General features: G+C 54.6%; 6 protein-coding genes across 6 annotated transcripts; 2 read left to right on the top strand and 4 right to left on the bottom strand.

Annotated features, from left to right (window-relative positions):
- Positions 1-1,003: 1,003 nt before the first annotated feature.
- On the top strand, positions 1,004-2,056 carry N7482_005106 (uncharacterized protein; the record flags this gene model as incomplete). Its single annotated transcript, XM_056687231.1, has 1 exon — positions 1,004-2,056. One exon carries the CDS (start codon positions 1,004-1,006, stop codon positions 2,054-2,056), a length of 1,053 nt encoding a protein of 350 aa, XP_056542786.1.
- Positions 2,057-2,435: 379 nt separating this feature from the next.
- On the bottom strand, positions 2,436-2,730 carry N7482_005105 (uncharacterized protein; the record flags this gene model as incomplete). The annotated part of the gene is made up of 2 exons (XM_056687230.1): positions 2,436-2,609; positions 2,710-2,730. The coding sequence occupies 2 exons, from the start codon at positions 2,728-2,730 to the stop codon at positions 2,436-2,438; spliced, it is 195 nt and encodes a 64-aa protein (XP_056542785.1).
- Positions 2,731-3,764: 1,034 nt separating this feature from the next.
- On the top strand, positions 3,765-5,357 carry N7482_005104 (uncharacterized protein; the record flags this gene model as incomplete). The annotated part of the gene is made up of 1 exon (XM_056687229.1): positions 3,765-5,357. The coding sequence occupies one exon, from the start codon at positions 3,765-3,767 to the stop codon at positions 5,355-5,357; it is 1,593 nt and encodes a 530-aa protein (XP_056542784.1).
- Positions 5,358-5,664: 307 nt separating this feature from the next.
- Positions 5,665-7,757, bottom strand: N7482_005103 (aldehyde dehydrogenase family protein; the record flags this gene model as incomplete). Its single annotated transcript, XM_056687228.1, has 3 exons — positions 5,665-7,126; positions 7,215-7,396; positions 7,482-7,757. The coding sequence occupies 3 exons, from the start codon at positions 7,755-7,757 to the stop codon at positions 5,665-5,667; spliced, it is 1,920 nt and encodes a 639-aa protein (XP_056542783.1).
- A 428-nt stretch (positions 7,758-8,185) lies between these two features.
- On the bottom strand, positions 8,186-10,144 carry N7482_005102 (endonuclease III domain-containing protein; the record flags this gene model as incomplete). Its single annotated transcript, XM_056687227.1, has 1 exon — positions 8,186-10,144. The coding sequence occupies one exon, from the start codon at positions 10,142-10,144 to the stop codon at positions 8,186-8,188; it is 1,959 nt and encodes a 652-aa protein (XP_056542782.1).
- A 690-nt stretch (positions 10,145-10,834) lies between these two features.
- On the bottom strand, positions 10,835-12,700 carry N7482_005101 (amidophosphoribosyltransferase; the record flags this gene model as incomplete). Its single annotated transcript, XM_056687226.1, has 4 exons — positions 10,835-11,817; positions 11,865-12,023; positions 12,089-12,541; positions 12,616-12,700. 4 exons carry the CDS (start codon positions 12,698-12,700, stop codon positions 10,835-10,837), a joined length of 1,680 nt encoding a protein of 559 aa, XP_056542781.1.
- Positions 12,701-13,915: the final 1,215 nt, after the last annotated feature.

The following is a 13,915-nucleotide window of genomic DNA, read 5'->3' as shown; positions in this document are numbered from 1 at the left end:
GCGCTTTCGCCGAGCCAGGGTACGGTTAGAGACCTCCCATCATTGGTGTGGTGGAGCGGACGGGATGTGTATAGAAACAAATTCAATTCAGATGGTTTTCTGCGTTCTCCTTTGTCGACAATCATCTTCGCAAATACGTCTCCTGCAATTCCCCCAGATCAGAATATCTATCAGGCCTGTAGGTCCTTCACGTAAGTGATTATTATTTTATTTATGTTATCAAGGGTGGTAGTTGGTTCATCCGCGGGAGGTACCTGGTGGCTGAAGGAAATAAACCTTGTGTTCAAGAGCAAGAATTGACCCGGCGGCTCTTCAGGACAACTTGACACATCCAAGTCCATCCAGCACTTTATTCCCTGCGACCTGAATATTCCAACCTAATCACCGTAGCTCTCAAAAGCCAGGCTTATCCTTCGCAACCTGTCATGCCTTTGGAATAATCATGCAGGGACCGGGATTCTACCCCGGAGACAACCAATTCCCCCGCACAATCCTCCCTGCGATGACATCGCAGGGGCAAGGAATCCAGCCTCGTCAATGTGCGTTGAGTTTACCTGTTTCCCTGCATCTTTCCTCCTGTAGCCTCCAGCGGACTACGCCACCCAGCGATGTCATACCGCCGATACCTAGCGCGAGCCAAAGGGGCTTGCCAAGACATGTCAGATCGCATCTCTTTACCCACTTCCACTCCTCTGCTTCAAGCGATGTCTGGGACATTGAATTCTTATATCCCTCCCCGTACGCGACAGGACGCTCAATGGACCAGGCATGACTTCCCTGCCCTCTGGATACCGTGGACGTTTGGTGCCACTGAGAGGAACATTGTCCCCGTCGAGTTCCCCCTATCACACGCGACACTCTGCACAGCTGTACACTTGCGGGTATATCCCTTAAGACTGTGTCGATCTCGCCTTGAGTCAAGTCCTGAGTGAAGACCGAACTACGAGGCTAGCGAGACAGACCACAGTCAAACTCATATCGCATTGAGCTCCCAAAAACACAAATGGGCCGTCCCGACCCGCTGGCCGCCCGTCGGTGCTTCTCCCGCCTGGAGTCTCTGCCCGTGGAAATCCTGCAGCTCATCTTCCTCCACAGCCTTGAGATCAACCTCCCCCGTGCATCGCCGCATCTCGCCCGCGCATTGTCGAACCCCGCGTTGTACACATGGCTTATCCGGCTGGCCTTCAGCAGTACGAACCCTGGATCGCGGGAGGGCTTTTTCACGCCGGACTTCCTGCCGCCGCCGCTCGATTTCTGGGCGCTAGGGTGGGAACAGAGGCAGCAACTGCAGAGTAAGACTCTTGCGTGCCGGTGGTGCACGCTGTCGTTAATGAGGCGGTGTCAGCGCGAGTATGTCCATCATGCTATCCGGCGCAAGTGTACGGATTTCATATTTTCGGACGAGGATCGGACTGTGCTGGATTCCTTGGACCGGCGATTCGATGATCTCGAGGGGTGTGATAAGGCAGTGGATGGGCGGCGTGGGAAAGGGGACCTTGTCATTCCTGCCCAGCTACCGGATGGCGAGCGCCCTTCGTCGTCGCGCGGTGTTGACCGCAAGGTTGCGATATGGTTTCATTTCGGGGCTGTTCAGATCCGCGAGCCCCATGAGGTCTATTATGAGAATGACCTCTTTCGACTGCCTTCCTCAGTGGTGATTGGGCCCGGCCGAATACCAGATAAAGTGCTGCAGGAACCGTGGTCGGATTCGCAGTTCGAGTTTCTGCAGCTGCTCTCCTCTGATTTCTACTTGGATGAGGATGAGCATTCTCCAGAGAGGTCGGTGGAGATCACGGCGCGCTTGATTCGCAAGCGCAAGATTGAGCCGTTTCGCCGTCTACTTCGAATGTCGTTTCGTGCGGCAAATTGCCGCGTGCCGGTGGGCTGGCCGCTGCAGCCTTCTCACTATCATCTGGTCCAGCGCTATGGAAGTGGACCGGGGGATCCTTTTGCGACTTTTATCCTCAATGAGCGGTGGGGGATGATCGATGCCTCTGAAAAGGAGGGCTTGCTGCGGTTTGTCGAATCGCCCGAACCTGCTAGTCAAAACATTTGAAGCCGATAGATTAGAGACAGTCGTGTTTCTGGCATATCTGTGTGGGACTAGTTCACCACAGCAAAGCCTCTCGCTACAATTCTTGATTGTACTACGCTAGCATCAATCTCCAACCCCAGCCCCAATATTTGGACTTCCAAGTCCAGGTACAAATGGAGGAAATATTCCATATTCAATATGATCCTGATATTCACGCGCCTGGGTATGTAGCATAGACACAAAATAGCAAAAGCAGCCACGACCGTCCCCCCAATTAAAGATACCTCAATGAGAACATAGCATCATCGCAATCCATAAGCAGCAGATAGACCAGAAACAGTCCTTGTCCCATCGCAAACGTGATTCATAGCGGTGCTGCGTCGGCAGCCTCCTTTTCCCGTCACACCGCTGATCTGGTTCGGCGCCGGCGCCCAGAGAACGAGCCACAGGTCAGGCAGGAGATGATCGCGTCGATGACCATGACGACGCCGTCGATGATGGCACGCAAGACGGCACCGATGGCGTTGACGATGCCCATCAGGCAGGCGCCGATGGCATGGAAGACACTTGTGATCTGGAAGGCAGCATATTAGCATCGGCGCGCAGAACTTTTGAGAGCACCATAGCCGCATGATGCTGGGTCTGGGTCTGGGTCTGGGTCCGGCAGTACATACACAAGAGACGACGGCACCCATCTTGTCAGATTTGACTTGAAGTGGACTTCGTTGAAAGGTTTATGGGGTTGGTTTGGTGGAGATGGCTGGTTGAGAGCTGGAGGAGGCAGTGGTGTGGGTAGAAGTATCGCTGAAGGGACGCATGGTGGGAAGGTGCAGGGAGGTTGACGCAGGGAGGCCTTTTAAAGTCACCGGGAGACGATCAGGCAATGATGCGAACGGTTCCAATGAGAACTTGATTGCGGCAGAAACACAGCCACTCGACGCTCCTAGGTACGTAACAAGCTTGCAAGCTGGCTGAAAGAGGTGAATGATAGACGCAAACCCGCAGGACCAACAGGCTTTGCGCTGGAACAGGTGGAATATTTCCACGGCGAGAGACAATAGGGCTGAGAACACTGACGTAACTATTGAGAAAACGGCGGAAGGGCAAGCCACGTTTGGTAATTTGATTCTCGGTGTGGAATGAAGAGAGGAAGATCGGGAGAAGCAACATGGCATCCGGGCTCCAAAATCTACAAGCCCGGACTGGGGTGGCTCGCATATTCCGTCATCTCGACGCCCATTCCTTGATTTCCAGTCAATCCCTGCCGTCTCGTTCCCTCGTGCGGTTGTTCGTGGCCACCCGTTGGCTCTATGCGTTCCCAGCTGGCACTGACCTGTCTTAGTGCGGATGAGTCCCAGTCCCTTGCAATCCCGACGAACTGCTGCCAAAAGACCCTGACCAAGCTTGGATCTAGAGTCGCGGCCACCAATGTCACTGACGTCATTTGATATCAGGTGATCTGCAACCTATCCCAATTAGGAAGGAAGGGTGGTGTGGGGTTTCTTCATCACGTGATATCATAGGCCCTCAGGCACCAAGGCTCTCGTGGCAATCGGCAGGATTCCCGCCAATCAGCGCTGCCTTCCAGAAAGGAGGAAAAAAGAGTATTGGAGGCGGTCCATACGAACAAAGGTTTCAAACAAGCAGCGTGGATGAGCGCTTTGCTGAAGACACGGCTGTGACCGGCAGCGGAGGACTTTCGATGGCGTGAGCTGCATCGTTATATGCAATGGCTCCTCGCAAGGGCATTGATTCCCCCGTGACGCGCTCGCGAGACCGCGTTCTGCCTGGCGGACCTGGACCTGGACCTGGACCCGGACCCAACGCCAGGATCGCCAAACCTGCACGCTCCAAATTCAAGCCCAAGCGGCCTCCCGGACGCCCCTTCAAGATGCCGGCCCGAAGCGGCTCCTCGCAGTCCCAGTCCCAGTCCCGATCGGCAAGCTCCAGCCAGCCTTCGGCCGCCCCGAGCGCCGCGTTGACGCCGGCCCCGCGCGCGTTGTCCATGCTCGAAGCCCTGCCGGTGGAGGTCCTTGAGCAGATCTTCCTCTACTCCTTGAACCTGAACCTCCCACGCGCCTCGCCCGTCATCGCTGCGGCAGTTTCGAGGGAACAGATATATAGTCTCCTGATCATCCTCGCCTTTTGGGATGATCCGCCAACCCACCGGCGCAGCGACGCCATGAATCGCATCCTCACACCGCTGGACTATGTGCCCCTCACGCTGGACCAGCGTGGCCAGCTGCAGGAGGCGGTTCTTCGCTGCCGGTGGTGCACGATGGCGCGTGTGCGCGAGCAGATACCCACGATCATGATCCTCACCATCCACCGGCAATGGATCAACATGGGCATCACGATGGAACCGGCGCAGCAAGCCGCCCTGGATAGGTTCATGCAGCGCCAGGACGATACGATCCGCACCTTCCACGGCCAAGGACCGCCCCTTACTCGGGCCGCGCAGCTATGCCAGCACCCGGAGATGCTGCGCCTGTCGCGCATTCCCGGCCCACATGACTACGAGCTACACATCACGCCTATGGTGCTCGTAGAACTCCGCGCGCGCACGATGAAGTCTATCGTCGCCTGGCCGGCCCTGTCCCTCATTAAATTCCCCGACCACCTCCTCCGTGGCCGCAGGACAGGTTTTACGCCAGATGACGTGATGTACCTCGAGATGCTGCGCATGTGCTCGAACAACTACACGCACATTGATTCTCCGCTCATCCCCTCAACCACGACGACCGTCAACCGCACTGCGCTGCACGAGGGTGTGGGCAAAGCCATCCGCACGCAGAACTACAACGCGCTCCTCTCCCTCCTCAAGATCGACGAGTACATCTTCCGCTTCAACGCGGTCAATCAAGCCCGCCCGGTCTTTTACACAATCCCCTCCGACCATTTCCTGACCGTGACACGGGTCGGACGCGACAAGCCCCATCTGAACGCAGCATTTATGGAAGCTCTCATCCGCGCAAGCGCCGAATCAATCCCGCCCAATGCCCCCGAGATCCTCGAATGGACACTCGAGAACGTGCGTCTCACGCAGCGCCATCCAAGCTCTTATAACGACATCAATGGCAAGCTGGCGCACTGGCTGTCGAACTTTGTGCTGCGGCTGCCAGAGCAACTGGACTATACATCCGAGTTCCCGCAAGGCCAGCTGTTTACTTGTGGCCAGCTGGATCCGCTGGATTTGGAGGCGTGCCGCTTTATTGAGGAGGTGCTTGAGCCGTGGCGCGGGCCGCCGCCTAATTATATGCCCGAATCGCAATTTCGCACTGAGGATTGGTGGGTGGAGAAGAGCGGCTTGTCTAAGAAATGAATACATGCATTCCAACGTCCCATCGGAGTTTGGCTGTATGGAAACGTTGTTCAGCGTTTGATCGACATTTACGATGCGACCTCTTGATACCCTTGACAATCCAGCTTATCTGCTAGGACAGTATATAGTACATAGCCGGCAAGCTATTTCCCTTGTCGTGCTAGTGAATAAAAGAAATTACATTTTGTATATCAACGTGTTTTTACCACGGTATCTTACATGAAGGCCCCGCCTCGACCCACGCAACAGCAACGCCTGAGGGGACCGTTGACATTTCCCAGAGGAAGAACGACAGGTGTGTTTAGCTTCACATATTTCCCAGCAGGCGCAGGATACCAGCCACACGCCCCGCAAGCGTAATCTGGTACCCCGTCTCCACTACGCCCTTGCACATCTCCCACGCAGAGGGACCATCCTTTGCCCCAGCCGCACCTTCGCGCTTCTGAATCGGATAGTCCACCCGCGGTGGAATCGCCGTTCCTATAATCTTGGGGAACTTGTCCACGCAAACAGCCTTTAGATTACACAGGCCGCGTAGGCCCTCATCGCCCGCGAACCGGCCGTAACCAGAGCCCTTGACACCGCCGAAGGGCAGCTGCACGGCGTAGTACGCGCCGAAGTCGTTCACAGAGACCATGCCGGCGTCAATTCCGCGTACACAGGCCTGCACGTCCGCCGCGTTGTGGCCGAAGACACTTGCGCCGAGGGCGTACAGCGTTGAGTTCGCGATAGCCACGGCGTCGGCGGCGGACTCCGCGCGCATTATGAGGAACACGGGCGCAAAAAGCTCTTCCTGTGCGATCCGCATGTCCCGTGTTACGTCGACGAGGAGCGTCGGCGCGAAATAGTGGCCCTGCGGGTGGCTAGGGTGTGTGTGCCGTTTGCCGCCGGCGAGGAGGCGCGCGCCTTGGCCTACTGCTTCGGCAATCAGGCCTTCGAGTTTGTCGAAGGAAGCTGGCGAGATCATGGCGCCCATGTCGGGGGTTGTAGTGGTGTCGCTGGGCGTATCGAGGAGGATTGAGCCGAGGCGGAGGGCGCGGATGCGTGGGGCCACGATCTCGATGAGCTTGTCGTAGGTGCCTGGCAGGGCGATCACGCGCTCCACGCCGATGCAGTTCTGACCGGCGGATTGGAAGACGGCGCGCATGAGGATTGAGGCAATAGCGGGCAGGTTGCGGACTGTGCGGGCGTCGTCGAGGATCACAGCTGGGTCTTTGCCGCCGAGCTCGACGCAGACGGGGGTGAGGGATTTGGCGGCAGATGCGCAGACTTTGTGGGCGACAGGGCGAGAGCCGATGAAGGTGATGTGGGCGATGTCCGGGTGCGAAGTTAGCTTGTCTGCAACGGCAGGGAGACAGACGGCGGTTTGGACTAGGTCGCGCGAGTGTCCGCAGCTGGACAGCGCGCCCCGGACTATATCCAGAAAGAACGCAGTGCACCAAGCTGTCTGCTCAGATGGCTTGACGACGATGCCATTACCAGTAAACAGGGCGCTGATGACGGGGCCGATGAAGTTGTGGAACGGATAGTTCCATGACACGGCTGCAGACACGACACCGAGCGGCTCGTAGGTCACCATATTTTTCTTGTACATCATCAGGAAATTGGTTGGCCGGCGCGACGGGAGAAGCGCCTTCTCGCCGTGGTCGATGGTCCACTTGAGCTTCTCAGCAGTGACAAGGATTTCGCCGAACGAGGCGTCCACTTTGGTCTTTCCGGAGTCGAGGCAGCATGCGGTTACGATATCGTCTTGGTGGTCGAGGACGTACCTGGCAGGGGGAGTCAGTCGATGGCCATAGGATAGTGTGTAGCTGAATAGAAATCGAGATGTGCTTCACGTTAGAAACAGCAACATACTTCAACAGCGTCCGAAGGACCTTCCTGCGCTCCGCGAAAGTCGTTCTTGCCCACTCCCGCTGCGCAGCCTTTGCAAGCCCCACGGCATCATTAACATCCTCCACTGTTGCTGGCTTGATACCATTGCCCAAGACCCGGCCATCAGCAGGACAGTAGCTCATAATCAACTTGTTGTTCCACACCTGCAGTCAAGAAGGATACCATTAGCCTGAACCCTCAACCCCTAAAACCCAGACAAAAGCGAAGCTCTCCGCGTCAACAACTCACCCCCCGAACCTGATCCTCCAGTACACGCTTTTCAGCCCCAGTAACCTCGCCCCATTTCTTTCCACTCGCGCTATTGCGCACTTCCGCCGGCAATGGAACATTGAAGGACACGGCGGCCTCTCTCAGGCATAGAATGTAGAGGTACCCCGCGTAGACGGCGGCTAGGGAGACGAGCGCGACGCCGGCCCATTGGGCGTGTTCCGCGGTCATGCAGGAGCTGTATTTCTCAGTGAGGTCACGCAGGGGCGGCGAGAGGTAGGAGAGGGGTCGGTCCATGGTGCAGGAGTTGGAATGGTCGAGTTGGGCGTTGCCCCTGGAGCTGCGCTTGGGAGGAAGAGAGGTCCGCAGCTCGGGATCTTTTTGGGCTGATAGGCGGGCCGATAACCACGACGCGGGCCACTGGCGGCTGCAGTGGTCTGATCGTGCGAACTACAGTACTTTGGCAAGAACTGGAATTGAATTATAGATTTGGAACGATAAATTGAGAAATGGATTGTTTTTCTGTTTTAATAGCTAATTAGTATTTGCTGTCGACAAGACATAGCAATAGGTATCTCCCCGCCTAGTTCATTGTAAAAATGCAAGTAAGGTATACGATATAAATAGCTATGATGACCACGCCGAGATCATCCCCATTCCATCTTCTAAAAGCCGAGTAAGATAGAGCAACGTATTCCAGGTAACCTTCAGATGAAGCAGGCCTTTCAAGGCTTGAAATCCGAACCCTTCTCACCATTCTGTTTCACGATCAAGTTCTGTACCCGTGCAGACCTTCGAGACGGAGCGGCGGTGGGAGCAGGAATCTTTCGCTTCTTCGTTTGTTGCGTTGTTTTCCCTGCAGCCTTCTTTGTAGCACTGGTGGCTTTTGCTTTCTTCTGGGCAGTTTTGATGGTCGCACGGGGTGCACCTTCCTTGGTGGATTTCTTTGCAGTTCCTGCAACCCTCTTTGAAGCTCGACTTGCTGGCTCCACTTTGGTAGCCTTCGACTGAAGACTGGTCTTCCGACTAGGTGGACCTCCCTTCCTTTTCCCTGTTCGTTTAACCAGGGCTTCAATGGCACAACCTTTGCCCCAATCTGCACTCGCGGGGCTGGTGATAGCGCGGCAACGTGGGCATTCTTTGCCGTGCTTGATAAGCAGTTGGTGAAGAGAGTATTTGAACTCATCAGGAATCCTCACGTCCAAATGGCTGAAGGCGGTAATTTCATTGGCTGTTTTGGGCACCCAGCCTAACCACTTGCAGATGCGGAAGATATGGGTATCGACCGCAAAGCATGGGCGCTGAAGACAGAAAAGAAGCACGCAGGCGGCCGTCTTGGGTCCGATGCCGGGATATCTGATTAGTGCTTTTAACGCCTTACTCGTCTTGTATTTGTGGATGTATTGAAGATTGAGATAGTGCTCATTCGCGCTGGCTATATCGTACTGCTTGACCTCTTCAGCCTCTGTGGCTTGGTCAGACACCCTTGGCTGCACACTGTCGCTAGTAGGAGATGAATTCTCTGACATATGGCGATTTTTGCGTTCCTGGTTTTCTTCGTAGACTTGATCCAGGAGGGCTTTCAGGTTTTTACTTTTGATGTCTGCCAAACCGCCGCTCTGGATTGCTTTGAAGACGTCCTGTAATGAAGCCTGTCGAACGGCATCCCAGTTCACGCTGCCTTGGCCAATGCCCTCCGTAAGCGTGCCAAACCGCTGCACAAGCCCGTTGAAAGCTCTAGCAGAATTGCTTCCAGTGGTGGCACCACTGAGGAGCGTGCGGATCAGGGCATCTAACACCGAGGGAACTTCTCCGCAGCCAGTGATGGTAAGTGAAGGATCCGGAATCGTCTGGGGTGCAATAACTTCTCCATGTATCTTCGACAGCAGGTCATTGACCTTCTTGCAAGCTGCAGCTGACGGAGCTTTGAACTTAGGGTACGGAGTTCGACCCGGAGTTAAACCGTAGGTGGAGTTCTTGGTCTTTTTGGTCGTCGTATTTGCACCGTGAGCTGGGACCGGCACGGCAGTATCAACCGGAGGTTGGATATCCGCAATTGGGTCGTTGAAATTAATCTCATTGAGAGACAAAGGCTGAATGTCTTCGATAGGGCCACCGAACGACCCAGCGGAGCCAGCCGGAATAGAGGGTGGGACCCTTCCTAGGTTGTGGGGAAGATCGATAAAAGAAGGAGAATCCAACATATCAATAGGAGGCTGTGGAGCGGGTCCTGTGGCAGGCTTTGTGATAACATGCTCTTTGAGAACTTGGTTCCCCTTGTCGGCAGCATTGGCTGAGACTTCAGGCTCCGCAGAAAGATCATGGTAGTTTTTCCTTGCAAGGACTATTTCCTTTTCCGGACTGGGAAGCGAGATGCCAGAGTCTCCTTCGGCAGGCGATGGAGTCGCAGGACTACTCCTCGCATTCTGAAAACTGTTGTCAATATTAGGAGAGACGAGTTGAGGCGCAGTCAACTTCGCTTTGGCTCCGGAAATTGGAGGCTGTTGGTCCTCGAGGGTGATCCTGAGCTTCGATGAAGTCTCGCCTGGAGTGTCGTTGGGAGGTGACGGAGAGACAGGATCTTGAGTTCCAGTATATGCCGCGTTCTGAGCAGAAGCTTTTGATGCAGAAGAGCTTTTGGATCGGGTAGGTGCTCTTTTGCGCTTCTGCGGCGTGGTCTTCATGGCCGATCCTCCGGTACGCAAGCTTACCCGCGCCCGAGACCGGGTAACTGGGCCTGCCATCGAGTCTTGACGTATTCTAGAAGTGATGTTCGAACTTGATCCAGCAAGGTCAGGACGAAGTCCGAGCTGAACGGACTACTTTGGGATGACGACTAGATCTTCATCGGTCATGTAGCTGCCAGGGATGACGTCACCGGCAAGTTTCCCTGTATTGACCACGAAGGAGCTCGAATTGATCGACCGAACTGATTCAAACAAGAGGACAGGGGTTGTGAGATTGTGAGGGAAGGTTGGGGGAGGTTGTTAGGGGATGAGAGTGGTGACTCCCCACTCGCTGGCTGGGGACTATACCGTCCACCTCATGTGACCCACGCCGCCGTGGAGGGTTCAATGTGAGAGCCATCGCGATTACTGCCTCATAGTCGGTAGTAGACAGGAGTGAAAAATGCAGAGAATAGAATAGATGGATGGTCTGTTAGAAGAGAATTCATTTTTTTGTTCAAATGGTATCTATCTCTATCCGGCCTAAATTGCGTTTTCACATCACTTCTTATATCGCATAAGAAAATACTGTCCATCCATCCCGTCTAATAGTATGCCATCATGAACAAACTCCCAGACTCCGGATGCAAATCAAATCAAACCAAATGGGTGGCTCTAGAAAAAAAGAAAAAGAAGAAAGAGACATAGCTAATTATCATGATGATCGGCAAGGTTGTGAATGCTGATGTCCATGCGATCATCGACCTTGGGGTGAGATTCGTTCTCGGACTTCGAAAGAGGTTCAGTGGAGGATCTGTCTGCGGGAACGATCTTGCCGTTGGTGTCCATGGTGACCCCGTTAGCCGCGATCTGGAAGTCGGTCATGCTGGCGACGCCATGGGCGACAGCCTCCTTGGCCTTATCCACAGCCTTAACTTTGCGGCCTTCGCCGCGGACTTGCTCCAGGTGGTCGAAGTAGCCTTGTCGGACCGGGGTTACGTAGCTACCGCAGAAAACACCGACCTCGAAGTTCGTCGGCTCGGACTGGCCGTTCTCGCGAGCGATCTCGGCACAAGATTCCTTTAGGTCCTCCAGGGTCTGGAAGATGACACTCTCGGCACCAATGTGGCGCGCAATGCTCTCAGTGTCACGGTTGTGGGCGACCAGCTCTTGAGGGGAGGCAAGATCGATACCATAAATGTGCGCGTGTGTGATCTCAGGAGCGCAGCTGGCTAGGTAGACCTTCTTCGCGCCGGCCTCGCGAGCCATGCTAACAATCTCACGACTCGTGGTACCGCGCACGATGCTGTCATCCACGAGCAGCACGTTGCGGTCTTTGAATTCCTGCTTCATGGCATTCAGCTTGCGACGCACGCCCTTTTGCCGGGTTTTCTGCTCCGGCATGATGAAGGTGCGGAAGACATAGCGGTTTTTCACGAAGCCGTGGCAGTACGGCTTGTCCAGGTACTGAGCGACGTGGGTGGCGGACGTAGTCGCGGTCTCCGGAATGGGAATGACCACGTCAATGTCCTTCACAACCTCGGGGCCTAGCACTTCGAGGATGCGAGCGCCGAGCTTGTCACCCATCCGCTGGCGACTGCGGTACACACTAATACCATCCATGACGGAATCCGGACGGGCAAAGTAGACATATTCAAAGATATCGGGCGCGTAATCCCTCTTGGGTGCGACTTGGCGGAAGACGGGCTCGCCCCCTTCTCGATAATGACGGCCTCACCGGGCTGGATATCACGATGGTTCGAGAAACCGAGCTGATCCAGCGCAACAGACTCAGAAGCCATCATATAATCGGTGCCATTGCCATCCAGCGAAGGGCGGGAGCCCAAAACCAAGGGGCGGATGCCGTAGGTGTCCCGGAAACCCAGGATGCCAAAGCCTGAAAGGAGATGTTAGTGGGTTGACAATGCCGGATAAACCCGAGTGTTTCTCCAAGCAACTTACCAGCAAGCATTGCAGTGCATGCCCATCCACCTTCACAGCGCCCATACATACGGCTCAAAGAGGCAAAAAGATCCTCTTGGTTCACACGGGCCTTCTTTGTCTCGCTCAGCTCATCAGCAAAGATGTTCAGCATAAGCTCGCTGTCACTATCGGTGTTGATATGGCGGTGCGCCTCCAGGTCCAGGTGCCTCTTTAATTCCGGAGCATTGATAAGGTTGCCATTGTGCGCCAAGCAGATGCCGTACGGGCTGTTCACGTAAAACGGCTGCGCTTCCGCATTGGCGCTGCTACCGGCAGTCGGGTACCGCAAGTGCCCGATACCCATGGAGCCTGGCAGGTTGGCCACCTTTGCACCGTCCTGGAAGACCTTGGCGGCCATACCGTTGGCCTTTAGCTGGTAGATTCGACCCCCGGACGCACAGGTCGCAATACCGGCAGCATCCTGACCACGATCTGTTGTCACACAGCATGTCTTAGCGTGGGTTTCTTCCTCCCATGTCTTTATGACATCTGGGTTCGCCACTCACGTTGAAGCAGGTACAGGGCCTCATGGAGGTCGACCGCGGCGGCGCCGGAAGGGTTGGCCAGGATCAGAGCGATGATACCACACATCTTGACGCGAGGTTAGGTTCCTAAGCACAGTGGCAAGACAGCCTGGTCAGCACAAGGAACAGAGTCACAAGCAAGCAGAAGAGGCACGATGCATGGCGGGGTGAGTGTCTCAAATCAGAAATGGATGTTCTCCGCAACAGTAGCTAGGAAGTCTAACATCTATAAAAAATTCCAAAGTTCATCATAGAGAGACACGGGCAGGGGCAATAGTGCACGCAATAACTCACCGAAACCAGGACGCAATGGAGTTAACGGGGAGCAATGCTCATCAGGACCCCGAGGAACACGGAGGGGAAAGGGAAGAAAATCTCCATGGTGGCATTTCCTTCCGCCGCGGTTCTTCCCCACTGAGATTTTTTTCGCGCCGACTCCGGGCTGACAAAGATTGCTGAGTCACAATCTCTCCCCCTTTGGGAGAGTTTTAGACGGGTAGCAGCTAGCAAGGCAATGTGGTGTGTAGGGTATGCACGCAGAAGTTAATTAACACATTTAATTGTATAAATACAGGAATGACGTATTGTCTACCAGTAATGCTGGCCTCAGAAGTTTCGGTGCAACGACAAAATCCCGAAATTCTATGGAAATTTTGTTCGTGGGCAATTAAAAGTGGGCTGTGGCTCTGGGAGGGTATCTGGACACCTGAGACTTATGGCACCTTCTTTCCACGTGAACCAGACCCATGCATCTGCATTAGGAAATCAGAACTATACATCTCAGCAGGCGTTTGACTGACTTCGTTGTCTACCACCATGATCAATCAGGTCCTTTTCTACATGGGGTGCATGTTTGAACAATTTGTCGTCTTATATGAGCTAGTTGTGCGTTGGTGCGTTTGATCTTCTTGCTTTGTCAATAGCATAGACAGATACCCTTAATTACTTCACATCTCGTCTCTCCTCTCTCATCTTAGTGCAAGACAAATTCTGTCGGGATAGACCGATTTGTACGGCCTTTCATTTTGCAGGATACTAAATGCCTTAGTCCACACCCCTCTTCATATCGCGCCTCTCTGAACGCTTTCAACTTGCTTCGCTTCCCTTTTCCTCTTCTCCCTTCTCATCACTTACCAACTTCCCACATCCGCACCTGCGTCGACTTTGGGGTCTCTCAACCCAGATCAAGCTACTAAGACTCTTGTTTTTAACTCATATTTTTGCAATGAAACTCGAAATCACTGATGTCACTCTCGGCTCCGAGTCAGGTAAGCCTTCCACG

This window comes from Penicillium canariense, assembly GCF_028826845.1.
Source record: "Penicillium canariense strain IBT 26290 chromosome Unknown utg000003l_segment0_segment0, whole genome shotgun sequence".
Taxonomy (NCBI): domain Eukaryota; kingdom Fungi; phylum Ascomycota; class Eurotiomycetes; order Eurotiales; family Aspergillaceae; genus Penicillium; species Penicillium canariense.
This window is presented reverse-complemented; position numbering and strand designations above follow the sequence as displayed.